Here is a 26,488-nt window from a genome sequence, read left to right as displayed (position 1 = left end):
AAGTAAGAGAATATGTTATATTCAAACCTCCGCCAGTCATACAGTCAGGTCCGCATTCATCCCCACATTAACACCCCCTTTATTGGAGAAAAACGTTTTTCATGCAACACACTACTCGCCACCCTCGACGATGACACTTGTTAAAATACGGACTGTTAAAAGTTGTTGAATTGTTGTTTTATTTCAATTGTTGCCTCCCCAAATAGAAAACGTTCCTGCAAGATAGTGATTTTAATATGGGATTGCAGTTTATGTTTTATTATATAAGAAATGAAACATCTCTGCGTTGACTAAAGCTCCATTGGACTCAGTTAGTTTGTTGTCTTATACATGTTAAACAGAATATACATATCCATGGAATGCAGATTATCATAGTTCCAAAATGTACAATTGTACTTAAAGAAAAGCAATTTATACAATAAACACTTTTGAACCAACCCTCAAATGCATTATGCATATCAATTCAGTCGACAAAGCAGTTCACCGTTGTTGTTTTTGTCGTCAGGAATGAAGTCAACGTATCGAGTTTACCCAATTAAAGCTTCGACTAAATATGTTGTCTGAATGATTGTCGACAAAACAATGTTAGGCACCATGTGTCGACATGATATTTGTCCAGTCGACAAGGTGTCTTCATCTACTTTAAATTTATCGACGAAAATGTAAACATAACCAGTTATAAAGTGAACAAGTCGAAATAATATATAAACTTGCTGAGTAAATATCAAACAAGTTGTCAAGAGTTCATGATTACCATAAAGTGTGATCATATGTATAAATGAAAAAAGCTTCCATATTTGAGACAACAATACTGCACACGTTGCTAATATTGAAGAAATTCGTCCTCATATATTGGGGTAATAAACAGAATATCATCGACACTCGTGCAAATAACTTGTCAGCAAAAGTTCAAATCGACATCGATGAAAGTCCATAATCATAATTCGTGTGTGTGAAGCCTTGCATTGGTCATGAGGCCGTCATTTGAAAACTCATATGCCGTTATATTCAAAGGAAACAGAGATATTGACTAAAATGTGTTATTTTGTACACAAACCCGCGTGTGTAACAGGAAATGAAATCATCCCAATTGAAAGAAAAACTTGAGACCGAAAATAGAATTAACATTAGCGATCTTGGCTATGAGCATCGCAAATTGGACATTATATACCCTGATGAATCGACCGACCACGCGATCATCCAGACGCTTGTTCATCTCACGCGCCCTTTTGCGGTGCCTAAGCATTGCTCCGCCCCGACAAAATTATCTCGTATCCAAGTGATGCATTTTGACGATAAAACGAACGTCGTGTTGTTGAAATATGGAAATTTTAAAGTGGAAGCATGCGAATGTCATTAAATGAAATAACAAATAAAAAAAATATCATTATCCTTTTGGATTGATCGTTTCGATAAAAAAATTGATTTTTGAAACAGTCATTTTCATGAAGAGTAGTTGCCGACAGGCGAGTGCATGTTCCATTTCCTAGCAATGCCTGCATATCTTAAAGCTGCAATATCACAGATTGACCGTTTTGACCAAAACAATGTCTTAGAATCAGTATTTTTGTTCGTAAATATATGAGAACCAATGGTATGAGACTGCTGACAAAAGAGTTGTCTTCTTTTAAAGGGTTAGTAACCTTTTGAGTAACACCTTGAGCCATAAATCATTACTTTTCGAACGTTAATACGAACACTGCGTTCTGATCGTTTATCAGCAGTGTTATATCAGTGGTTTTCAGACATTTACGCATTATTAGACATTATTAATTGTTCATATCCCCATATTGATTTGTATTATACACGTTTTTATGTTCAAATGATCGCAGTGTCAAGAATAAATGTGATCAGTTTGGACGGGTAACTAGTTTTTAGAATCTCAAATTGTGAGGTCATGCAAAGGCAAAGAAGTGTAAAAACGCCCAAGTGGTCTAGTGATAGAGGTGTCAAATCGGAATAACTCGGCAATCTCCGCCTCTGTGTGAGCCTCGGATTTTTGCCGGTGCGTTTGTAGAAGTAGTTCGTAAAATTTACGACTATTGATAGGTTGTATTGTAACACATGTGTTGTCGTTAACTAAGTTCAAATGGATTCCCAGTTATGTGTATTTTGGCAAAGATCTTAAAATTCCTTCGAGTAAATGCCTTCAGGTTAACTGCTTATTTGAAATTACTACGCGATCTTCTTGCAGCGTAGTTACATGCAAAGCATAGTGACATTGTAAACCGTCCATATAAATCCTAGGATGTCTTTCGAAGGAAAATGGCCGGGTTGCTCAGATTGACAAGCTTCTGCATCAAACACAAAGAGGTCTGTCCGGAAACTCACTTTTCAAAGGCTTTCAATATGGCGCGCGTTAAGGGCCTGTCGGGAGCTATACCGGAGCAAAAATTTGGCATTTTTTTGGATTGGATCTAGTTCGGCAGAGCGTCTGTATCTCATCGCTAAGAATGGTAGTATATCGCCAGGACATCGTCAGAACATCGGCGAAAAAAGCCATGGCAGATGAAGGTATAACATTTTAAACATGCTTCAAAATTGCTTTCGTTGCGCTACCGGAGCCAGCAACGGGATCACAACGGTAGAATAATGGCATTCTTCTGATATGGTTTCTCAATGTCGGTAGAAAACTCGGTTGCGTCAATGTATTTCTTACTGGTACAGATGTGATACCATAGTTCTGCCGATAGACTAACAACGTACTACCTTTCTAAGCGATGTTGAACCGTAGTACTACCGTACTTATACCGCACATCAGTATCACTCCGCTATAGCTTCGATCAGCGGTGGCACATTGTTAGAACAACGGCGGCGTCTCTGTATAACATCGTTGGCAAAAAAGTGGTATTCGATAGCACATCGGCCCTTACGCCGGTTCCTCATCGGAATTGATACGGCCAAAGTATTTTTTACGGACTTTCGCCGATACTCTCGCTGTTGTTAATTATGTTCTCCGGTTCAGTAACGGTGGGGAACATCGGTAGCGGGTGATAGGGGCTTTAGATATGGAAATGGTACTTGATGTGCGTATAAAAGACCTTATATTAAGACCTACATAGATGCCCAAAAGAACCGTATTAATTTTAATGATTTTGGCGCTTTTTACTGGAAAATGTGGTCACGTAGCTATAAATTGAAAGCCCCATTTATAAAGGCTTATAAAATTTAATCTGTTCACAAATCTTACGCTCTATTTGTTTTCATCGTTAAAGTCAAATAAGTTAAATATAATGATGAAAAATTAAGTTACGTTTATTTTTTCGTCTAACAAGACTTTTACCTTTATTAAAGTATGTCATATGAAGGTATCTTCAATTTTTAACTACGTTTAGGCAAAACAACAGTTTTGTACAAGTAATGGCAAACTTGTTGTATAAATGAATCTTATTCTTAAGAACACTGAAAGGATCAGCCTTTTCTAAATTTCCGAAACATTGAACATATCGTGAAAATATCATATTTTGGTATTCATAAGAATACATTCTCTGTTTAGCTGTTGTTGATCTTGCATGGCCAACAATCCGTCTAAGCGGTAGGTGCACTAGTAACACTACCAGTGAAATTTGAATATTGACTGTAATCAAATGACTTTATGTAGGACAACACGCATTCGTGGCAGAATTCAAACTGTGCCTGAAGATAAAGAAAAATATTCTAATAAACAAGTGCACGTATATTTCAAACTAAGGTACTAGGCAACGTTATTAATACTTGTATTGCAATTGTTGTCTTAACCAGAATATAGAAAACACTTAAATGCGTGTACTTTTTACAGATAATAAAGGAAATGTAAACTTGATAAATGATATAACATTAAACAAATTTGAAATATATAGTACTATATTTGTGATTAAAAGCGCCTGAAAATGACAACTTTTAGTTGGTCTCAAAATCTTCCAGCATACCAGGTAAAATAATGGCAAAGCATATATTGGATGTATTGCTAAGTTGTGTTTATTATCAATGTTTAATAAAGATTACCATGTTTTGGATTGCTGATGTACGCCTGGACCTGATTTTCCTTATGGTGTTAACAATGCTGACTTCTTGATCTATTTTCATCTTTTCAACCAAAATTGAAACAACACAGAACAAGGCGCTTTTTCCAGTCCCGTCCCTGTAATGATATCGTAAAGATAGGTAAAAAAACCACAAGAAGTTGTTGATAATATTTATGATAACTGATGAGGTCCATATACACCATGACTGGTAAATTACAGTTCGGCGGTTTGCCTCTTCATTGTCCAGCTTATCCATACACGTCAATATGCAAAGAATTTGATCATTTGTTTTCAAAATGTGTACGCGTTTCGAAAAACATTGGAAAAAGAGATCTTCCGGGAGCACACACTAAGACAAATTATGTCCACGACAACTTTTGTCATGCAAAATAAACCTTCACTGGCTAAAGATCAAGAAACCCCTACGAACTGATCATATTCAATGATCCCGAAAGCATTTTATTAATGAATAAAGTACACCTGTACTTACAAACAGTGAACAAGAAGCGGGCTTCGGTTAGACGTTTCTCTTAAGTAAGCATCAACGCTTTTGATAAAATCAAGGAAATCCTTACTCGACTTCGGGACGTCACTGGTATAATCCCATGCATTGAATTCAAAGTGAGTGACTTCCCTTTCAGAACTTTGCTGTTTAAAATATAAGTTTAAAGACTATGCAAAAGGTGGATAAGGATGAAGACTATGTACGAAGTTACAAAAAACTGAAATATTTCCCAACTTCCCTGGTATAAACATGTGCCAAAAGAAATGACACCCTAACTCAAATATTATGAACACAAAGGTTGTTCTTAAAGGTTTTTATCACCACCTTTAAACAGCAAGTTTATATTCTAAATTTTAAGTTACCTCATTGTGTTCATTGTGTTTGATCGTTAGGAGTCTTTTTGTGCAATAGCCGTGGTTTTCTTGTTTTGCACACCTGACTTGAAACATGCCCTGTTTCAAATTGTGGTCTCCAGCAGGAAAATACAATCCAACATTTTGTTTCTGGAAATAGCAAACAGTTGTTTAGTTATCATATAAATTTGGTCTAATGTGCGAACAACTCAAACATGACTAAATCGTACAGAAAAACTGTAATTTAAGAAGAACAAACCTTTTGTTTGTCTGTGTAAGGTTCAAAGCTTACGACACAAGTACAATTTTCCTGGGACAGCAGTGTCAGAAAGTCGATCACATTCTCTTTCATGGGACTTTGAACAACCAAAAAGCTTGTCCTTGGTTTCAAGCTCTAAACAAGGATCGCATAATTTTCTGACTAGTTGATGCCGATACACTTCGCAAATTGATTTTGTCAATCACATTAAAATATGCACACTATATGTCGATAAGACTTTTTTAATTAAATGCATTATTATGTTTTCATTAACTCATATGAATTTTATGATAATAAGTAAAAAGCATATGACTTGTGTACAGATAAGAAATATTAGCCTTTAGTTATTTTTATAAATAGCTATGTGGCCACAATGTTCGCAGCTAATACTATCGCTTACATATTCTTATTAGTACACTATAATTTTGTTTTGATCATTGAAGTCCAATGAATTAAACATTAGTTAATTGTAATCATGTACCTATAGTTCACACAAAAGTGGAATCTTACATGTATAAACTTAAATAAACCGGGAAGTAAATGCTACCTACGTCGATGTAAACTGCATTCATACATTCAGGAGCTCCAGGTGGGCTATTAAGGGACCGGCAATGTCTGTTGTGATCGCCTGCAATATATTAAAAAGGCAGTTGTTGTTTTTAAGGTATCAAATACCACTTCAATTTTGATCAATCTTTACAAAATTTAAACGAAATGGCAGACAAAACCTCAAACTACGATGGACATGTAGTTTGCAATGCAACAAGCTTACGCAATACCCTTCATGCTTCAGAAAAATAAACTCGGTAGAAATAATATTGAAAATCATGTAAGAGCTACAGTTGACTTACACTAAGATTAAAAGATCTGGCTTTAACAAAAAGGCATTAATCTAATGTATAAACACAAATGAGTGCAGTAGTTAAAACATATTAGAACTTTAAAACTGTTGAATAATATTTTTAATATGAAAACAACATGCATGTATATATTTATGTTTGCAAATGATAATCAAAGGCTTTTCAACGTCTAGAAAGTGATTAGATGTTCCCTACAAAACTCGAAAAATACCTTAAATATTCAGTAAAATCATGGATATCTAACATTGCTGTCTGTATGTTATATAACACAGGTGTGCTAAGATCTTCTCTAGCACACAATACGATAATTACTGAAGTGTGTCATGCTCCTCTTGGCTGGTACATGGGAACAGTAACACCCAACTAAAAAATGGAACTTTAGTATATCATCCTTTAAATATGGATCCCTAACGAAAGCATTCATAGGTCATGTAGAAATGTTTGGTAAGTATCTTAAACATTAATCATAAAAATAAAAAGAACTTCTATGTTCAAGCAACTGGAATGAAACATGAAACTCTTGAGCAACGAAAGAACAAACCACCTGGTATGTCTGTCAATGGTCTGTTCCTGCCTTTTATTCTGTTTTTCCTCTCCATGACCTGCATTTCATAACCTAGCGGCTTTTCTAAAACTGTTTGCATCTCCTGCATAATCATATAAACCTTTTTATTATATATTATCATCTATACGCGTTTCTAGTTTTAATATTGACTGAATCTGTAATCAAGAAAAAAGATGGAATGTTATTACAGTTAAAGTGAATATTTATATCACGATTAGAAAGACTTTTAGCACGTATGACATAAAGTCAAACCTGAAACTGTCGATTGAATCCTTCTCTCCCCGTCTGATTGATGTACTGGCGAAAATGAGTACCTCTAATGGGTTTGCTGATATCACTCAGCGAGCTGACGAGTGCTCTATGTAAGAACTCGTACTGGTTCTAGACAGTAACATGCACAACTGTTTGTTAAAGAACAATTAAATACAACAAAAACAATCGATATACTACTACATGAGTGCAAACCTATTTAAATCATACATAGTATACAAATCATTTGTATCTTTAATGTTATGGATTATACTACTATAATCACAATTATTATTACTTGGGCTAAGTGCAGTATATACACAACTAAGGCATTTCTATTACCCCTGATATAATAACTTGCTACTAACGCACCATAGTTTGTATCATGTTGGCTCTATCGTGCCTCATGTTAATCACACAGCCAGGGATGTGTATTGACCCCTCATCCTCTCCCTCCTTTGTCAAAATATCTAGAGCAATGTATGTTCCTGTTCTTCCAACACCAGCACTGAAAGAGCCAATGACATATAGTTTGAAATGCGAAAATGCAAATGAGCAAGCCATATTTTTTCATAGAAATGGTGAACAAACTAGAGGAGTGCCATTTATATGTAAAATAAATAAATTCAAATGTTCAATGTACTAGTCATGCATATAATAACAACATTTTATCAACCGTAGACGAAAACGCTCAAAAAATGTTTTATCAGAGTTTTGTTTAAATTTGGCTTGCATCTTTATGGGAACCTCAATTGACTATATATATATTTTTTAAATATCCAAAGCTATCTAATAAATGCTGTATAGTGACTTCTTGGTGACTATTTTTTCAATTAGAAACAGTCTAAAATTCACTTTCTGGCTACCGAATTGCAAAAATCTCTTTATAGAAACAATCTCCACAATGCATTGTTGATTAGATAGGTAGAATGTTTTAGCTACTGGAACCTTGCCTCATATTGCAACACTGTTATAATACTGCGATAACATGCAAATGCTTTTTGGACAAAACGCTGATGATTTTTTTCGGTAAATATACGTCAAACAATGTTTTTGTTCACCTGATATGGCACCATAAAACGAGATTGAAAATAGTGTGTTTTAGTCCTATAAAACTACGTTTTAAGAATTCAATGAACATTTCCTATAAGAAAGTAAAAACGAGGTCTAATAGACTTTTACATGACCTGTGATCCATTATTACTTTAATGTTCATATGTTTGTATACCATCCCATACTCTTCATATTTCTGTATCTATCAACGTTATACGTTTTGCTGTTACACGACGTACCGTCATTATACGGTGTATGACGTTGACGTTACTTCTTTTCTATGATTGATTATTTATATTATTAAGAAGGCGTAACGCCAAAACGTTTTGATATATTTCAAGCTATTGAAAACACGTGACGTGTTCGATTTTTTTAAGAATTATTGAAAACAAAAAAGACATTTAAAGGTTAATGTGATTGTATTTAGAAATCTAACAATAGCACTAAACGTACCTACAGTGAACAAGAACAGGACCATCAAATTGGACAGGTAGGCTCAGCACTGTCTGTCTGAAATCAATGATTCCTATGACATCATCCGGCACACCTTTGTCTGGCCAGCAGGTAAATTGAAGATGATGCAGCTGTCTGGTTTCACTTCCCTGTGAAATAGAGCTATGCTCAAAACTAATAATACGTGTTACCCGTAGTTGTGTCATGATAAAATATGAAGGATTTATATGAACCATATAACTTCAAGTACAAATAAATACACTGACTGTGAAAGCCTTGTCTATTAAATAATTCAAATTCATACAATTATCTTAGGTTAAAACTACTTTTAGCGTATACATTAACATATTCCGTGATTAAATCATTTTCTTGTTTAATGTATGTTTGTTATCATTGGACCTACGTGTTATATCAATATTTGAACAAAGAATATATCAAACAAAGTGTATAAATCTGAACTTTTATGTGGGGTCTTGATATTTATCCATTAAAAGATCTTACTTTTAGAAGGCTATAGGGCTCGTTTCTACACAAAGTATTTCATTAAGCATTTAAATTATAACGTCATTTTGTCATTTTCTAAAATATAAAACTATTGTTCGATTTAAACATAATAGCTTAAAAGCATGTTTACAAAAACATAAACATTAAACAAGGACGTTTTATTCCGCCTTAAATACTACACCAATCTTCGATGACCTTGTATTTTATTCATCTGAAGTTCACTTTATTGCGTGTCTTGTATTTATTTAGACCAAATAAACAAGGAAGATTTATGACTTCTGAATATAGTGAATATGAAATTTAACTTAACTACATAATAGCAGTCGGGCGGTTTAAAGAAATAACTAGGTTTGACTTTAAAACATCTGCTTAAGGTAAACGATCGTGTTTAGAGTAGGTGTTCCGAATATCATTTGAAATATTATGATTTGATATTTATTGTTAACAGCAAGGGAAAAGGTGTATTCGTTTCTCATCGTGTTTTACATTCTTATCTCGTAGTACAATTGAATTCATAAACCAATTGCTTAAACCTGCTTCTTTACTTTAATGTTGTTCGTAAAGCGATCCTAGTCAATTCAATATTTAACTTAGCTTGTTGAGAGTCTCACAAATACTTCGACTGTTTGCATAAATAGGTGTGCACCTTTAAACTGACCTATGGCGGACTTATTGTTCAGCGAACTTTGATGCTCGTGAAAGTAGTATTGAAATTAGATTATGGCGGAATTATATGAGCATTGCAAGTTTAGTTTTCCAGATAATCTCATTTTTTGGTAGATATACACCAAAATGGTGAAATAACCTTTTTACATAATACTTTACTTATAGTATTTCTTAATCATGTATGGGAAGTGAGTCTCTACATTTACAGTAGTTTCATTTTGCTGACAAAAATGGTCAAAGCGGAGAATTTTGACAAAGACCCATTTTTAAACAGGAATTATGTTTGATTTTTATCAAAAAAAAAAAAAAAAATCAATTACTAGGTTATATTTTTTTGAGATTTTGACCGCGTTTTAAATGTAAGACGATTATTTTGGCCTTGGTAGGTTTGTCTATGTTGAAAATGTGCATATCACATATCAGAATATGCTTACAGACAAGTTACGTACACTTATATATATTGTACTTGTTAAGGAATGTGTTCAATACTAGTTGTGGTTTTATGTTAAACTATCGCTGATGCATTTTCAAAGAAGTGAAATTTAAAACGTATCGGATTCGGTTAAAATGCGTACTGATGGAAAGAAAGGTTATGTTATTCTAGATACCCTAGAAAACCTCTTTTTTAAGTTTGTATATTTCAATCAAATAAAGCTGTAGACTCACTTTCCAGTGTCTATGCAGTTGACCAATTCTTGCAATAGCTTATAAATTTACGAATGAGTTCCGTATACCATTGTACCTGTACATAATGTATGTGTCGAGTATGGGACTCGAACCGCTAACTTTCTGAGTATGTGCTTGAAGCGCTACTGGCGGAGCTGCCTTATGGATTTGTCAATCTTATTCTACACAAACGGTAACAAATACAAGGGTTAATCACGGATGTAAATACAGGATAAATTTAGATGATTGAGCCTTTTACGACGGCTAAGATTGCAATTAGGTTATGGGTGAGTATCTAAAAGTTTATTTGCTATTTTCTACGGTACGTTGTGAACAAAACAAGAATCGGTCTAACTATGGCTTAAAATCCTAATTACGCGTACATTGAAATTTTTAATGATTTAATTATTTTTTGTGTAATATTCGATGCCATCGTGAATCGTTTATAATTAAATTAAAATCTCATATATTAAGATGTTTCATTCGTAAGGACTTCTAAAGAACGTGTCCACAATTTTGTTAGAATAAATGAGTTTAATACCACAAAATCATAAATCATATAATATTTCTTTCTAAAAGCATGACAGTTAAATTAAACAAGGAAGTTTTCATTTGTAAATTCATGTTTGCGTTTAACATTAGAGCCAGTGTTTCATGTCATTAAATGTAATCTTAATACGGTATCGTGTTAAAGATCGTTTGGTTGAATAAAAGAAGTGTTCACATCGCTCACAAAGTAGTCTGCAGTCATGTTTCAATCACGACACCTTTGAAATTGTGTATTCTCTCCTGGTAAACTCGGCATATTCATCCTCGCTCTGGGATGAAACATGGACCTTGCCGTAGACTTTACTTGTCCCAAGGTCTGGCCAATATTGCTCGCACTTGTCTTTCTACAGTAGTGAACGAGGGTGAGGGTCACATATAAATCATAGATCATTGATCTTTTTCATTTTATAAGACTGAAACGATATGACTGTAAAATATCTACAAATTGAAAGAAATGTGAATATAATTGTATTTACTCCATCCTCAACAAGATTGGTCAACATGACAATTTTCTCCACTTTCTCTTGCCAGATCATCTGCCAAAATGGACTGAAATCCTCGAGCTGCTTTGACATGGGACCTACGAGTACAGTATTTAAAGAATTGGAAACATTAAAGCATTTATTTTAAAATTAATCAAGAGATCCGTTCGATATATGATACCAAGTGTTCCATATCTCAATACGTTTAATGGTTGGTTTTACCTATATGTGATTATTGCGTACTCAGTATCATAACGGCATATTACAGTGTCCACTGAAGTGTTCGAAGTATGAGATAATAGTTTAGCTTACTTAGAAACCTCTGATCACGGTGGCGACTTGTAACTAACATACCTTTTAAGGTATTAACAGTAAAATTATTTAAATGTTTTAAAATTCATTCATTACCTAGTGCTGCAATGTACGCATGTCGTTTTTTATAACCCTGAAATAGACATACAGTTATTTAATTCATCGATCGTCTTTAACTGAAGAGAACTGTTCTTATCGCTTTCATAGAAAAGCGTTGTCTGTGTCTTATTATTTATATATTATTTAGTATATGAAAGCTGTGTGTGCCACTTAATCTTATTTGAACGCTTTAATTCAAGTCAAATTACGCTCACTTACATCTATGAAACTGGCATTTATGTAATCCGTCTCACAGTCGCGGAGCTTGACCCTTGTGTCGTCGTCTGAAAAGATATCCTACTATTTATCCAGCAATATACATGGGACATTTCTCTGAAGAGTCTGCTGTTTTATTAATAAGAGACATAACTCCACACTTATTAAAACCAGAGTTTTTATCCTTTTTGTACAGTTAGTATTGTCTCTTGTTACATGTGTACATAGTTTCCCCAAAGCATCTACAATACCACGATACATTTCTTCCAAAAATAGACGAACTAAAACTGTCCATGCAAACTTATGCTGAATATTCATTGTCTTTACCTGATGAGATTATTAAAATACATAACATACATGGATATATTCCTTTATATCTGTTCCTCTGAATATTTCCTTGCTTCTGGGATTCGGCGTAAGATTTTGTCAACCCGTAAGGAAATTTCTGCAAAACAAATTGGACTATCATATATTCTGTTGTTGTTTTTTCTGAACAGTTATACACCCTCTTAATCACCCTACAATTGTATTTACTTGACGAATGTTTCCAATTAGGAAAGGAACTAAACAAGGGTGGGTGGTTAACACTGCACGGAATAGGAAAACATTTTTACCTCGAATTCTTCTTCAGTTTCAATGTCAGTTTTCTCCATCATGTGGTTCGATAAGTTGTCAACAGCAACTTTTCGGTTATTGATTTTTTCAGCGTTGTTGTAATATATACCGCCTTTCTCTTCAAACTTGGTTGCTTTTTCTCGCGCTATTTGATCATCATCATCTAAATTGTAATATCATCATCATTATGATTATTATTATGATTATTATTATTATTATTATTATTATTATTATTATTATTATTATTATTATTATTATATCATTCAGGTCAACAGTGAGAAGGTTAAAGCTCATTATCTAAATATTACAAACAAAATGTGATACAATGGTGTACGTTATTGAATATACCAATTTCAAGGCCATCATCTTCCAAAGTTTCCGCTTCCATTACCAGTTCAACATGTTGTGTTTCTACTATTACACTGCGTCTTGTTTCTGGTTTGGAGTTTTCTTGAACAGTATTTAAATCCCCAGTACCTGATGCAATGTCTTCATATAATGTGTTACCTGCAATGCAAATAATACAGTTAAAGAATATGTGGTTGCAGTATATTTGTTTTTTTAAAGGTGGAGAAAACATATGCCTTTTCAGTCGAGCTTAACTACATAAGTATACGTTTTATTATCGTACCCGTTTCCGCATTGTATTTCGCAAATAAAGTGTGAGATTGTTGTTCCCGATTGCCATAGCTGGACTCCCTTTGCTGAGGCGTTACCGGTGTATGTCCTAGAATAGACAGATTCAGGCTTTAAGCATTTGTTAAATAAATACAACTGATAGGAACTTATTTCCGAAACAGGACGCTTATTTATATTATTTGTTTCCTGCTTATGTTTTCTCTTTTATATCATACTATTCACTTTTTTTAAATATGTTAATGAAACCCCTTAATAAAAGTATGTTCATGATTATTTGGAGATGTATTACAGATACGACAATATCGCCATTACTATTTTTCTGCACTGTAGCGTACACAACTGGCTGAGGTATTTCTTCGCTGTGTTGCTCTTCATCTCGCGGCTTTTTCCAGCATAACTCATTTCTTTGAAATTAAATCATCAAAGAAATGATTATAAATATTTAATACTAATTACATATTTTTATTGATATTACTTATTTCGTTTAATATTGATGTTATAAATAATCCATTTTGAATATCTATTGCAATGAATTAGTATCTTGACATTTTACCTTCGTTTGAGAATGATGACAACAATGACAACCGCTACCACTAAAATAACAGCACCAACTGCCCCAACAACAGCCGCAACAACATTTGGTTTATCTGTCGTTGTCGGTTCATTATTTTCAGCTTAAAGAAATCGTACATTTTTTAGTTTTAAATAATTTAAAGAAAATCATGATGAATTCTGTTTGATAACACAAAACAATAACAATTAATTACTAATGGAGCTTGAATATGTAATGTTTTATATTATAAGAAAATTAACAAGGTATTTCTTCAGTATTGCATCTCGCAGTTTCTTGTTTGAGACGGGCATAAAGATCACGCCATTGATTTGTTATTAAAAATGTTTGTATAAAACAAATGTTTGTATATTTAAATATTCGCCTTTCTAAATTATCAAAATTTGTGTGTCCCTCTTCTATATTGTTTAAACAATCCTCCTTATCTTACAAGATAACTCTCACCATTGTAGGATTAACTTTGTTATTTCATTAAATGACATTCGTTTTTCAAGTTCGACAGTACTCACATATATTTACACAGCCGTCACCGTAACGCCAATTTTCACAAACTTCACATTTATCTCCTGTGTAAAATTCTTTGCAATCACACTTCCCATCAGCAGAAGAGCAAGTATTTCTTATGCAGCCCGGACTACATTCTTTTGAACAGTCATATCCATACCGATCTGCAATACAGTTTTCACATTTTTTACCAGTATGATAACTACTACAATTGCATGATCCGTCTAATAAACTACATATGTTTTCCTCACATCCTTGGCTACATCTTAAAGAGCAGTCTGCTCCATATTTGCCATCTACACAAGAGTCACAAATATTTCCAGTAAAGTCAGGTTTACACAAACACGTTCCGTTAGTGTCACATGTCTCGCCAATGCACCCAGAAGAGCATTTTTTATCACAGTTAGTGTCCTTTCCATAGTATCCGTTCTTGCACGAGAGACATTCTGAATAATTAGTACATGTACACGTTTGGGAAACACAAGTTTGAGAACAATTAGATGGAACGTTCCAAAACCCTACTTTACACTTAACACATATCGACTGTGTAGTGCAATTCTCACAACGTTCCGGTGAGCAACTGTCACAAACCGCGATCTTTATAAAAAATAATATTACATATATAATGACCATTGTGGTTATACTTAAATCTTCTAGTAACAAATAAAAATGAAACATTTAACTCCAATTGCACTCAGACTTGAAACAGTCTTCATTCTCGTCCGCACAGTAGAATGTATGAATACTTTATATTCGAAATCAATCGTCTAGCTGTGACAGATGAGGAAACAAATTAATCAATAATACCAACTATATGGCTTTAAACTTGAATGTAAGACCAGACATAACCCAGTGATTTAAATTGAGGCCGAGGATTTACTTCTACGCAGCGGTATAGTATGTCTCTATTCCTTTGTTGAAAATTACACATGCATATACATCTATAGTACAATTAACCATTAAAAACAAAAAGTAGTAAGTCAATTGTAATATATTTCATTATAAGCTAATTGACATTTAATAATTTCTACGGTTGAATAATAGAGTGGGGGGGTAAATAAGAAATTGGGCATTCCCAACTCGTTTCGGAGAATGGTTAGTCAGTGCCCCTCCGACCTCATCCATTGCTACACCAAGGGGTAATAAGTAGGTAAGCTTAGTAACAATTGCGCATGCATAGTTTAACATGGACAAAATATGCAGTTATCTGTTCTAATAATTTTATCAGAATTAAATGATCACAATTTAAGAGTTTTTGTATTTTTTCATAATTTTAGTAATTATCATCTTAACGTGTGTCAGTCCATTACCAGGCAGTGTGATTAAATTCGATTAACAGAAGTTTAAGCAAAAATGACAATTTTACCTTTGATATAACCTACAGACAAATTTATACTAAATAACAAGTGTGTTTTGTCAATCTAGAAGCATATGACTCTAAAATTAATCAAAAGTGTTTAAACGTAAAAAGACAATATAAAAGGAACTGCTGAGAATCTTAAATTGATGAGATTTATTTTAATTTGTATATTGCTTTAATAGGAAATTACGGTTATTATACCATGATTAAATCACAGTGTGAAGAAGTGAACCGTTTTACTGAAAGCGACAAACTAAACTGCACATGGTGCTAGGAATAAACTATGACATCAATAAGCTATAATTTGGCGCAGGTTCTAAATTCACTGTCAATTAAGTCTTATTTTTATGAATTTCAAACATTAGATAAAATAACTAGGTGTTTATTTTAGTGGTATATTTTGCAATATATTTCATTGCGTGGCAGTCAAACGTAAATAATTCACCAGCTGCATAGAAACTCATAATTTGTAGAACGTTTGTTGGTCACTTGGCAAAATAATACTTCACTGAAACAAATAAATATCCTCTATTGAAACGTGTTATGGCAACGGATGGAAAATGAACAAAGCGGGAAGAGGTTTCATATTTCGTAGAAGTGTCATATCGTCTTGAATTTCACCATAATGTTTCTTACACCTTTGAGTTGGCATAGGTGTTACTGAATTGGAATAAACTGTACTTAGTGTATCAATGACTGATAAACCTGGTTTAGGCGTGGACAAACGAGGATATCTTTTTTTTAATTCTTAGTTACTTAAGTGCTTACACAACTGGTTTAAAAAGAGTGCATAAGAGGAAGCTGACACACATGTATCACCTTCTTAATAGATTAAATAATAATTAATAAATTTTTACACATATCTTCAAGTGTGGAGGAAGTGTTTCACAGTCATGCAGACAAAATACTTTGAAATACAGACTTTGCATTTCCAAACTCAATAATGTTCTTAAATGTTATACCTAAGTAAAACTCACAATGCAACACTCCAAAACGATATCGATACTGTAAACTTTTGATGTTGCCGAGCGGTCAAACAATAACCGGTACGAAAATATAGAGCAAGTTTTTCGAGACGCCGGATTTTCTAACAGTTGACAATGATACGAGAGACTGGACTCATTTACAACTTGCTTTTTGCCGAGATGAAATACATACTTCCAGCGTAAAGACATATGTAAAACAATGTCAATCAAAAAAGAGTCTAGAATGACTCGAATCAGCAACGCTTCTACAAAATGTCGAAAATGATTCTCTTCGGTACAAAAGGTGTACTTCAGCGAAGTCTTGACAATTCGCTCAAATTTAACTTTTGCTGCAGTGCCGATGGCCGATAAGAGCTTTATAATTGGCTCAACTGACCTTTTAATTTTGAAATGCAGCAATTTCCAGTTCCGTGTGGGCCATAAGCTGAAAGGCGTTTAATATGCCAAATACGGGCCCTGAAATGATGTGCTAACATTCTGTGAATCAAATGCAATGCCAGTATACACTTGCAAACGAGGAAGTAAATTCAACCGATCAACAGTCATTTTCCTTGCGTCCCAGATAGATGCACGTGCCGGTCTCATGGTGACAGTAGTTTGTCCCCTTGCTTACGCTCGAACAGGTGTTTCAGCAAGCACTACCGAAGAAGACCGGTGTGCAGACTGGGATGTTAATTGAATAATTGGGTACAAGAATAACGCGATTCAAATTATCATTATCCAATTTTCACGAGTACATGTCGTTTCATTTTGATTTGATGCATTCACATTACACGGTGATGATGCATAGCGGATTCTTTCCGCCCACATTTTTCATTTACAAGTTTTATCCTCCACCGATGCGGATTATAAACGTACAAATTGCAACAAAGTTGAGTACATATAAACAATTTTTCTCATATGTACTGCCTCTAATTGGGTTTCGGAAAATATCTTTATTTCAAAGAATGACAATATTATTAGTGACTGTCAATTGTTTGGTATTTAAGGGATGTCGTTATACAATCGTTTCAAATTAGCCAAACAAATGATGGAATTTCACATGAAAAACGTAAGCGACGAGCGGAAACTGTTTTGTTTTTTTCTATTTTTGAAATATCACTTTTTCTAACATATTATATAAACTTAATGTATAAGTTTTATCCCAAGAATTTTGCGTTTAAATACGGAATCTAGCCATTGTATTCACCGGATTCTACAGGTATGACGCGTAACATGTTATTGTTTTGGAGTATGTAACTAGTTAATGCTAGAGGCAATTATGTGTGTATTTAGTAAGGGTATACTCTTGTACGCTCGACTGAATAAAGAAAAGTATGCGTTTATGGTAACGGTCTCAAAAATAAAAGAAGGGTCGTAAAAAAGTTTGCATTTATATTTTTCAACAGAATTTCTCTAAAAATATAAGGTTTGCAAAACAAATATTTATAAAATATTAAAAGAACATCCTTGTTCCGGAGTGAAGATGCTATGTATATCTGGTTGCCTTTAACACATTAACATTTTTTTTTATCTTAGTTTTATACTTAGATGTGTATTTAAGGTATTAGTTTAACTCACTGCTCATTTTGGTTGCAAATACCACGACCCTAACATTGTTTCACCATCATTTAGTCAGTTGGCAGTTAAGATGAATTATGAATTTTATACTTAGAAATAATGTATTGAAAGATTCATGATGTTATTTTTCTTTCAGGACTTCGAAGACGAACATACATTTGATAAGTTATAATAATATAAGATGTAATTTATATCTTCGCGATTCGCGTCATTAAAAATGAAAGTAGGTGCTATATGAGTTGATTTGATCTCTTTTTCCGACAGAAAACAAACAAAATAAAACAGCTTATCAAATTTTGGATAGAATCTGGAGCGAGTGACAAAATATATCCGGTGTCCAATTTCTATACAACTGCTCATTAACGATATAATCAGGAGCTTCCCTTAACCGACGAATGAGGACTTTATTTCAACTTTTTATCCAAAAGATTAAATATAAACGCAGGAATTTAAATAACTTCGATACCCTCTTTGAAAAGATAGACGTAATTATCAGGAGGTAAATAAATATAAAGGTTTCTTTGGCATGGTATTTGGTGTCAGAATCACGATCGCTGTTTTATTTTCATATGTTTAGATGAATAAAAAGATATGGGGCTTTCATTTTTCTTCTTCTTTCTTTTTGCGATAGTTAATGAAGTTTTTTCGTAGCTTTTAAATCGTAAGCATAAATACAGCACATGCTCTTTGTTCAACCGATTTATTCTTCGGCATTCCATTTTTTTAATGTAAACACGACGGATAGATTCCGTATCAGTGCCGGATAGATCCAGCAAACGAAGAAGGTGGACGGAAAATCCGCTTTGCATGATCACCGTGGTTTAAAGATAGCTCTAAACATTTCAAAGACCTCAAATGGTTTGATATTGGTAACCGAAAGATAACATTCGAATGTTAAAGCACATTTAATTGATGTTATAAACCAAGTATAAAGGCTAATGAGCTTGCAGATTACAATTCATTTTTTACGGCATATTTCATGTTTTTCCCAAACAAGGAGTGTTAATATTTTGACAAGTTAATCTGTAAGGAATTATTTCCTATACTCCTTTATTGTGACCTTGACCTTAGACATGCCATATTCTTGGTGTAGATGTGCGGCCAAATTGTTTTGTTTTTAAATTATTTCAACGGCAAGGCCAAATTTTAGCCTGGACTACATTGAACAGACAAACGAAAGCTACTATTTTGAGCCAACTGCAAGCAGGCATGACCAAATGAACAAATCTGTTCTTATATACACGTTCAGCACTTATATTTTAATTATGTTCTGTACACATGTGCATATTGTCCTCGGCATCATGAGTACCAACTCTATTTGATAGCGTGAACTGTTTTCAACCGATGCCATGGTTAAGGTATATTCAAGCTCACGATGCCGATGACGAGTCCTGGTATATCGTGAGGCCCTACAGGAATTTCCGAAATGATGTGGGAATGGAATATGGAATGGACAATATAAATCACCAAATTTAAAGCGAAAACGAATTTTAAGGACAAGTCGCATCTTACAGTATTCAGGGAATAAAATATGTCATTTTCATCTGATTTCAATAAAAAAAGCACTTATGCATAAGTGATAACTTGTATTCAATTATTTAAAAAGCATAGTAGTTATTGTAATCACCGTGTAATACAACTTGATTGCATTTAAAGCCAAAAAAGTGGTTGCAGAAAGTACTAAACAATGTATTATACGGTCATCTCTTTAAGTACTATATATTTGGCTACGCAGATATTGATCGCAAATGTTCCTGCATCAAAGGCGATTTTAAATGTATCATTGAAGAAAACATATCTTAATCTACACTGAGTAAATTTAAAATCACAATTTGTTTTCTCTGTTTCATTTGAATTAGTTACTATCGCAGTGAGGTAAATGGTAAATCGATATTTTTACTTTGAATGCAACCTTTGGTAAAAATACATGATTAATAAATAGATGTGCATACTATATACAATTCATGTAATTTCATTTTTTTATGGAAAACACTGAAACAATACATATTTAAACAACATTCATTAATATGACAGTAACAATTTCGAGATTGTAGTATACATCTCCAAAGGAAACACTACTTAATGGGAATAATTCATTAAAAATAGACATGTGATATACATAGGTATGCAAAAAAATGATTACGACATATAAGAGACGAAAGAACTTTAACTATGTCTTGTTTCCGTCACTTGATCAAGCTTCGTAAATCGTTGTAAAGGCTGCTATGATCTGATTATAAAGTACTGTTAATAATGGGAGGAAAGGATTGAATAGTGTACGCGACAAACCTATGATGTAATTAGTGAAACAAACTTTAATTGCTTGTAATTCATATTATACTAAATAGGTTTGTGTTGTCGCTTGCTCGTTGGTGTTGGCATCTGCTTCAGTAATTCCTGTTCACTGCTTTTCTTACATCAGTAAACTTTTTAGTTAGTAGTCGTGTAACACCACTCATAAATATGTTGTTATTTATTTTCTAAAATCGTTAGTTGCTTTAATGTTTTTGAATTTGTTTATGAATTTACCTAGGAAGCGAAACATAAATCACACGTACTGCACCCATAATGTTTTATAAGGTATACTTCAAGGAATTTTGATAACGTGGCAAATTGCATAGATATAGTCATGTCGGTTTGGTAGCCATATGTATAAAAAATAAGGTCTAAACTAACATATGGACCTAAGATAATAAACAAACGAAATAAGACAAAAATGAACACCGACCTTGAACCTGCAATTGTTTGTCAGTTGTATCTGAAAAAAATGTCTTAATCTAAATAGTTTGTATTGTTAGAATTAGAAAAAAACTTATAAAATTAGGTTTTATCATTCAAAGTTATCTCGAAACAGGTCTTTTATTCTGCAGCAATTAAATGTCAGTACGTAATGTTTATTACTTTCACAATGTTACGGCTGAGCAATTTACATGTTTTTACAAGCTCATACCATCGAAATAAATCCAGTTAGCTTAAAGCAATCAAATACTTCGTTAGTGAACACAGTTGTTGCAACTAATTGTGTATACGATGCACTTTATTTCGTTTAATTTAACATGAAAGAAGTATGTAAAACAATTCATTAAATCTCGCAACGTAGCATATGAAAATTCCTTTCTCCCTCTTCGAAATCGGTGGAGCCAGGTAATAAATGACAAAAAATACAATACTCACAGATGATTTAAATCGAGATAAAGAATATTATACAAAGACAAATGCTGTGTTTAAAACAGAGCCATTTAGAAACAATAGTTTAATGTATGCACGTAATTTCTTACGCGGACCTACGCTGACAAGCGGAGGAGATCTACATATAAGATTAGATACACGAGCACCTGCCTTTTAAATAACAACTTGCATTTTTCATCACTGTTTTAAAAACGGTTTTAAGGGTTTTAATATGACATAAAACAAAGTTGTATGAGATTAACAATTAGTTATGTGGATTTCTAGGCCAAATGGTTCCAATCAATTTGTTATTTGAGGTGTTTACACAATCAGGAGAATCCGTTTTAATATAATTAACTGTTTTCAAATTATTATAATAGGTGTATTGCTGCAACGACTCTTTCTAAACAGCAAAACAAGGTCACTTTGCCATTGATTCTGCATCCAATGAGAAAATCAACTATAATTCCCACTCTCTTGTTCATGTCCTTTACAGTTAAATGATCAAAGACATGATCGTTTGTCAGCTCGGCTCGGTTTTCGAAGGGTATGCTGAATGTTTAAATAAAGCTGGTGGTTTAAACATTAATTAACATATTAATATATTTTATTTTGTTGATAGCTTTGCTATTTTTAATTTGCCTTAGTAACTAGTCTCTTCACCGGAAGGAAAAGTTCCTTATTTTGAAAGTTTTAAACCCAATAAATAGCACCATCGTCGGCAAACACCCTTCGCTACACCTCATTCATACCGTGGGGAACTCGACTGATACAATCTCATTTATATGAATATGCATGGAAGACAACCCTTCTTCAAATGAAATTACATGTTACAATTATATATTTTCTAAAAACCCTGTATTATCAGTTGTCTCCGCAGGCGAGTGGTCTAAGTTTTTATACTTTGTATGGATCAGGCGGACGAGTTCTATTCGAGCTTACGCGAAAATACACCATTATATGTTTGAGTGTCTGTGTATATGTATGTCAAATTTCCGCATTCGTTCCTTTCGAAACCAATGAATGCGTCTCATTCATTATTCATGATTTATTTTTCGGTTTAAGTCACGCTGTGATAAATGACATGCATGACCTAGTATAGTCCTACACCTTCAAAACACATTTTTAATGAACAATGACACTTGTGAAATAGTGCAATGTATCTCTTAAAAGGCCTAGCTCCTAGTTGGTGGGGCAATAAGATTATTTGGCACCAGGTCGCTGTACATACGGTTAGTGAACAGAAGTAATGAGACAAAGACGGTGTTGCTTCTCTCTCTTCCCGTACAATAAATCACAATACGTTACAAACGTTACAAATATATGTACTGTTCGCATTATTCTAAATTGATTGACTTCTGAAATAATCGTATATTATTTGCAGGATTGGTATGAGAAATTGTACCACTAAAATTAACTTTTTAAAGTAAAATATCCATCGTATGAAATCGGAATTGAACAACGTCTGCACCAATTACGTAGCTTGTGCAATGGACATAACTTTTTTTACTACACACGTCATTAGATCAATCCAATTAAGAGCGTAAATGTGTTTTTTCACAAAAGGCTGCCTTTAAAAGGAATCTGAATGTAATTGAAAGGAGGGAATTTAAACAGACTGTAATAAAAAACTAAAGCAAACTATTTCAAGTCAACATTGATATACTTACTTCCCAAGTATAAGGTGTGTTATCACGACGACTTGCATTTACATATTATATACATCTGAAAATATTGAAATATTCACTTACTCCTGGATTCTGTGTCAAGTGTTAATATCATTATTGTTTATAAACTTTATCCAGCAATGGCTTTTCAGCATAGATGGAATAATAAAAAGGCCTGTAGGATTTATGCATTATGGTATTTGTAGCACTGCTTGATTTCGTTCAAAATAATTGTGTCAATAATTCGCAATGTTAAACGTTGTCCAATTAAATGGAAATTGTGTTTAAAAAATTGTAAATGGTAAACTATTGATAATTTAAAGCATATCCGTACATGACAATACATTGCATTCATTTCCTTTATTACAACCATGAATAGAAAGCGGAGATTGAATAAAAGGCACTGAACATATCCAATTACTGAAGTTACATGTTAAACTTAAATATGAAATACTCTTTTGTTTAATAAGGAAGTCATGGCTTAAACGGAGTAATTTATACTCTCCTATACCTTAGAATATGAATTTTTAAGGTTTTTGAAAAAAAAAATAAGCAGTGATATTGCTAGCGTTTATTGATTCGGATGCTCTATCTCTAACAGTAAATCCGGTTTCATCTTCTGAACCAAATTAGAATATAGATAACTTATAGTGTGAAGAGATTAAAGATGTACTCTCACAGATTGAACGTTTTGAAAACTTGCATGGAAACCAGTAATATCAGACTACTAAAAATATATAGATCACAGATTTTCATATTTAAGTTCAAAAATCATGAACTTTGCATTTTTCTTAAACCGATCGCAACGGCTTAAGTCATAAAACATCAATTTTCGAATGCAAATATAAAAACCTGCAATCTGATCTTTTGTCAGCAATCTTTTATCACTTGTTTGAAGATATTTACCCAATATTTCGTTCTTTTCAAGACAAATAAATAAAAAAGGAGGATGTCATGATATGAATTTTGTTTGGATTCTTGTACAATTTCTACACTTTATTTCGAACTGGATTTTTACATATCGCAACAATAGCGTCATTGTAAAAGTAGTGAATTATAGTATTGCTGATTTTTTTTTAACTTCAAACTTTTTACTCCCGTTATTTCTGCAAACAATATCGAATTAGGATATATTAAAACAATAATTAGCTGTGTGAAAAGATAAAAAAATTGCGTGGTGGTAAGGTACTTGAGTTTTGACCAGGATGTCAGTGGTACAAACTCAGCACCGTCACTGTGACTATGAATGTGGTAAGGTGCCTGACCTTTGACCAGGATGTCAGTGGTACAAACTCAGCACCGTCACTGTGACTATGAATGTGGTAAGGTGCCTGACCTTTGACCAGGATGTCAGTGGTACAAACTCAGCACCGTTGCTGTGACTATGAATGTGGTAAGGTGCCTGACCTTTGACCAGGATGTCAGTGGTACAAACTCAGCACCGTCGCTGTGACTATGAATGTGGTAAGGTGCCTGACCTTTGACCAGGATGTCAGTGGTACAAACTCAGCACCGTCACTGTGACTATGAATGTGGTAAGGTGCCTGACCTTTGACCAGGACGTCAGTGGTACAAACTCAGCACCTTCGCTGTGACTATGAATGTGGTAAGGTGCCTGACCTTTGACCAGGATGTCAGTGGTACAAACTCAGCACCTTCGCTGTGACTATGAATGTGGTAAGGTGCCTGACCTTTGACCAGGACGTCAGTGGTACAAACTCAGCACCGTCGCTGTGACTATGAATGTGGTAAGGTGCCTGACCTTTGACCAGGATGTCAGTGGTACAAACTCAGCACCTTCGCTGTGACTATGAATGTGGTAAGGTGCCTGACCTTTGACCAGGATGTCAGTGGTACAAAGTCAGCGCCGTCGCTGTGACTATGAATATGGTAAGGTGCCTGACCTTTGACCAGGACGTCAGTGGTACAAACTTAGCACCGTCACTGTGACTATGAATGTGGTAAGGTGCCTGACCTTTGACCAGGATGTCAGTGGTACAAACTCAGCACCGTCGCTGTGACTATGAATGTGGTAAGGTGCCTGACCTTTGACCAGGACGTCAGTGGTACAGACTCAGCACCGTCGCTGTGACTATGAATATGGTAAGGTGCCTGACCTTTGACCAGGATGTTAGTGGTGCAAACTCAGCACCTTCGCTGTGACTATGAATGTGGTAAGGTGCCTGACATTTCACCAGGATGTTAGTGGTACAAACTCAGCACCGTCGCTGTGACTATGAATGTGGTAAGGTGCCTGACCTTTGATCAGGACGTCAGTGGTACGAACTCAGCACCTTCGCTGTGACTATGAATGTGGTAAGGTGCCTGACCTTTGACCAGGACGTCAATGGTACGAACTAAGCACCTTCGCTGTGACTATGAATGTGGTAATTTATCTGACTTTTGACCAGGAAGTCATTGGTACGGACTCAGCACCGTCGCTGTGACTATGAATGTGGTAAGGTGCCTGACCTTTGACCATGACGTCAGTGGTACGAACTAGGCAAAGTCGCTGTGACTATGAATGTGGTAAGGTGCCTGACATTTGACAAGGACGTCATTGGTACGAACTCAGGAGAGTCGCTGTGACTATGAATGTGGTAATGTGTCTGATTTTGACCATGACGTCATTGGTACGGACTCAGCACCGTCGCTGTGACTATGAATGTGGTAAGGTGCCTGACCTTTGACCATGACGTCAGTGGTACGAACTAGGCAAAGTCGCTGTGACTATGAATGTGGTAAGGTGCCTGACATTTGACCAGGACGTCAGTGGTACGAACTCATGAGAGTCGCTGTGACTATGAATGTGGTAATGTGTCTGACTTTTGACAGGACGTCAGTTGTACGAAATAAGTTACGTCGCTGTGACTATGAATGTGGTAAGGTGTCTGACCTTTGACCAGGACGTCAGTGGTACGAACTAAGTTACGTCGCTGTGACAATGAATGTGGTAAGGTGTCTGACTTTTGACCAGGACGTCAGTTGTACGAAATAAGCAAAGTCGATGTGACTATAAATGTGGTAAGGTGCCTGTCGTTTGACCAGGACGTCAAAGGTTCGAACTCAACACCGTCGCTTTGACTATGAATGTGGTAAGGTGTCTGACTTTTGACGAGGACGTCAGTGGTACGAACTCAGCGCCGTAGCTGTGACTATGAATGTGGTAAGGTGTCTGACTTTTGACGAGGACGTCAGTGGTACAAACCCAGCACCGTCACTGAGACTATGAATGTGGTAAGGTGCCTGACTTTTTACAAGGACGTCAGTGGTACGAACTAAGCACCGTCGCTGTGACTAGGAATGTGGTCAGGTTCCTGACTTTTGACCAGAATGTAAGTTGAACGATAAAAGCACGGTCGTTGTGACTAGGAATGTGTCAAGACTTAATGTCGAATAGACAATAAGATTTGATATGTCATACTTTTAATTGTTCCTGTTTATCAAATTAAGATTTTATGTTAAGGTCAAAGGGGTCATTTTATCAACGAATGTTCGCTTTATCGTATCGTATCATATCATTAATTGAAAGAGTCGTGTAATATTATTGAAAAAGGCAAAACTAACAAAAATACAGCTTTATTATGACCAAAGAGATCCTAAAGAAACAGTTGGGTGTTATT

The 26,488-nt window shown here is 34.5% G+C and overlaps 1 protein-coding gene across 1 annotated transcript; it reads right to left on the bottom strand.

Moving 5' to 3' along the window:
• Positions 1 to 3,342: 3,342 nt before the first annotated feature.
• LOC128204689 (receptor-type tyrosine-protein phosphatase epsilon-like) lies at positions 3,343 to 18,037 on the bottom strand. Its single transcript, XM_052906087.1, has 22 exons — positions 18,031 to 18,037; positions 14,130 to 14,288; positions 13,603 to 13,723; positions 13,362 to 13,453; positions 13,042 to 13,137; positions 12,759 to 12,917; positions 12,410 to 12,573; positions 12,153 to 12,240; positions 11,799 to 11,863; positions 11,577 to 11,613; positions 11,163 to 11,266; positions 10,905 to 11,030; positions 8,302 to 8,450; positions 7,168 to 7,303; positions 6,799 to 6,927; positions 6,511 to 6,628; positions 5,673 to 5,749; positions 5,122 to 5,256; positions 4,872 to 5,012; positions 4,495 to 4,652; positions 3,985 to 4,120; positions 3,343 to 3,636 (listed from the first exon to the last, which is right to left on the bottom strand). The coding sequence occupies exons 1-22, from the start codon at positions 18,035 to 18,037 to the stop codon at positions 3,529 to 3,531; spliced, it is 2,505 nt and encodes an 834-aa protein (XP_052762047.1). The 3' UTR covers positions 3,343 to 3,528.
• Between the last annotated feature and the right edge of the window lie 8,451 nt (positions 18,038 to 26,488).

Source organism: Mya arenaria, chromosome 10 (assembly GCF_026914265.1).
Source record: "Mya arenaria isolate MELC-2E11 chromosome 10, ASM2691426v1".
Taxonomy (NCBI): domain Eukaryota; kingdom Metazoa; phylum Mollusca; class Bivalvia; order Myida; family Myidae; genus Mya; species Mya arenaria.
Note: the sequence above shows the minus strand (reverse complement) of the source record. Positions and strands in the feature narration are given on the sequence as shown.

Bases quoted from the DNA above. Each gene is read 5' to 3' on its own strand.
- LOC128204689 (XM_052906087.1), bottom strand. The intron at 11,614-11,798 runs GTAAGTGAGCGT...TGTCTATTTCAG, and splicing joins TAAATGCCAGTTTCATAGAT to GGTTATAAAAAACGACATGC. The intron at 5,013-5,121 runs GTTTGTTCTTCT...TGCTATTTCCAG, and splicing joins CTTACACAGACAAACAAAAG to AAACAAAATGTTGGATTGTA.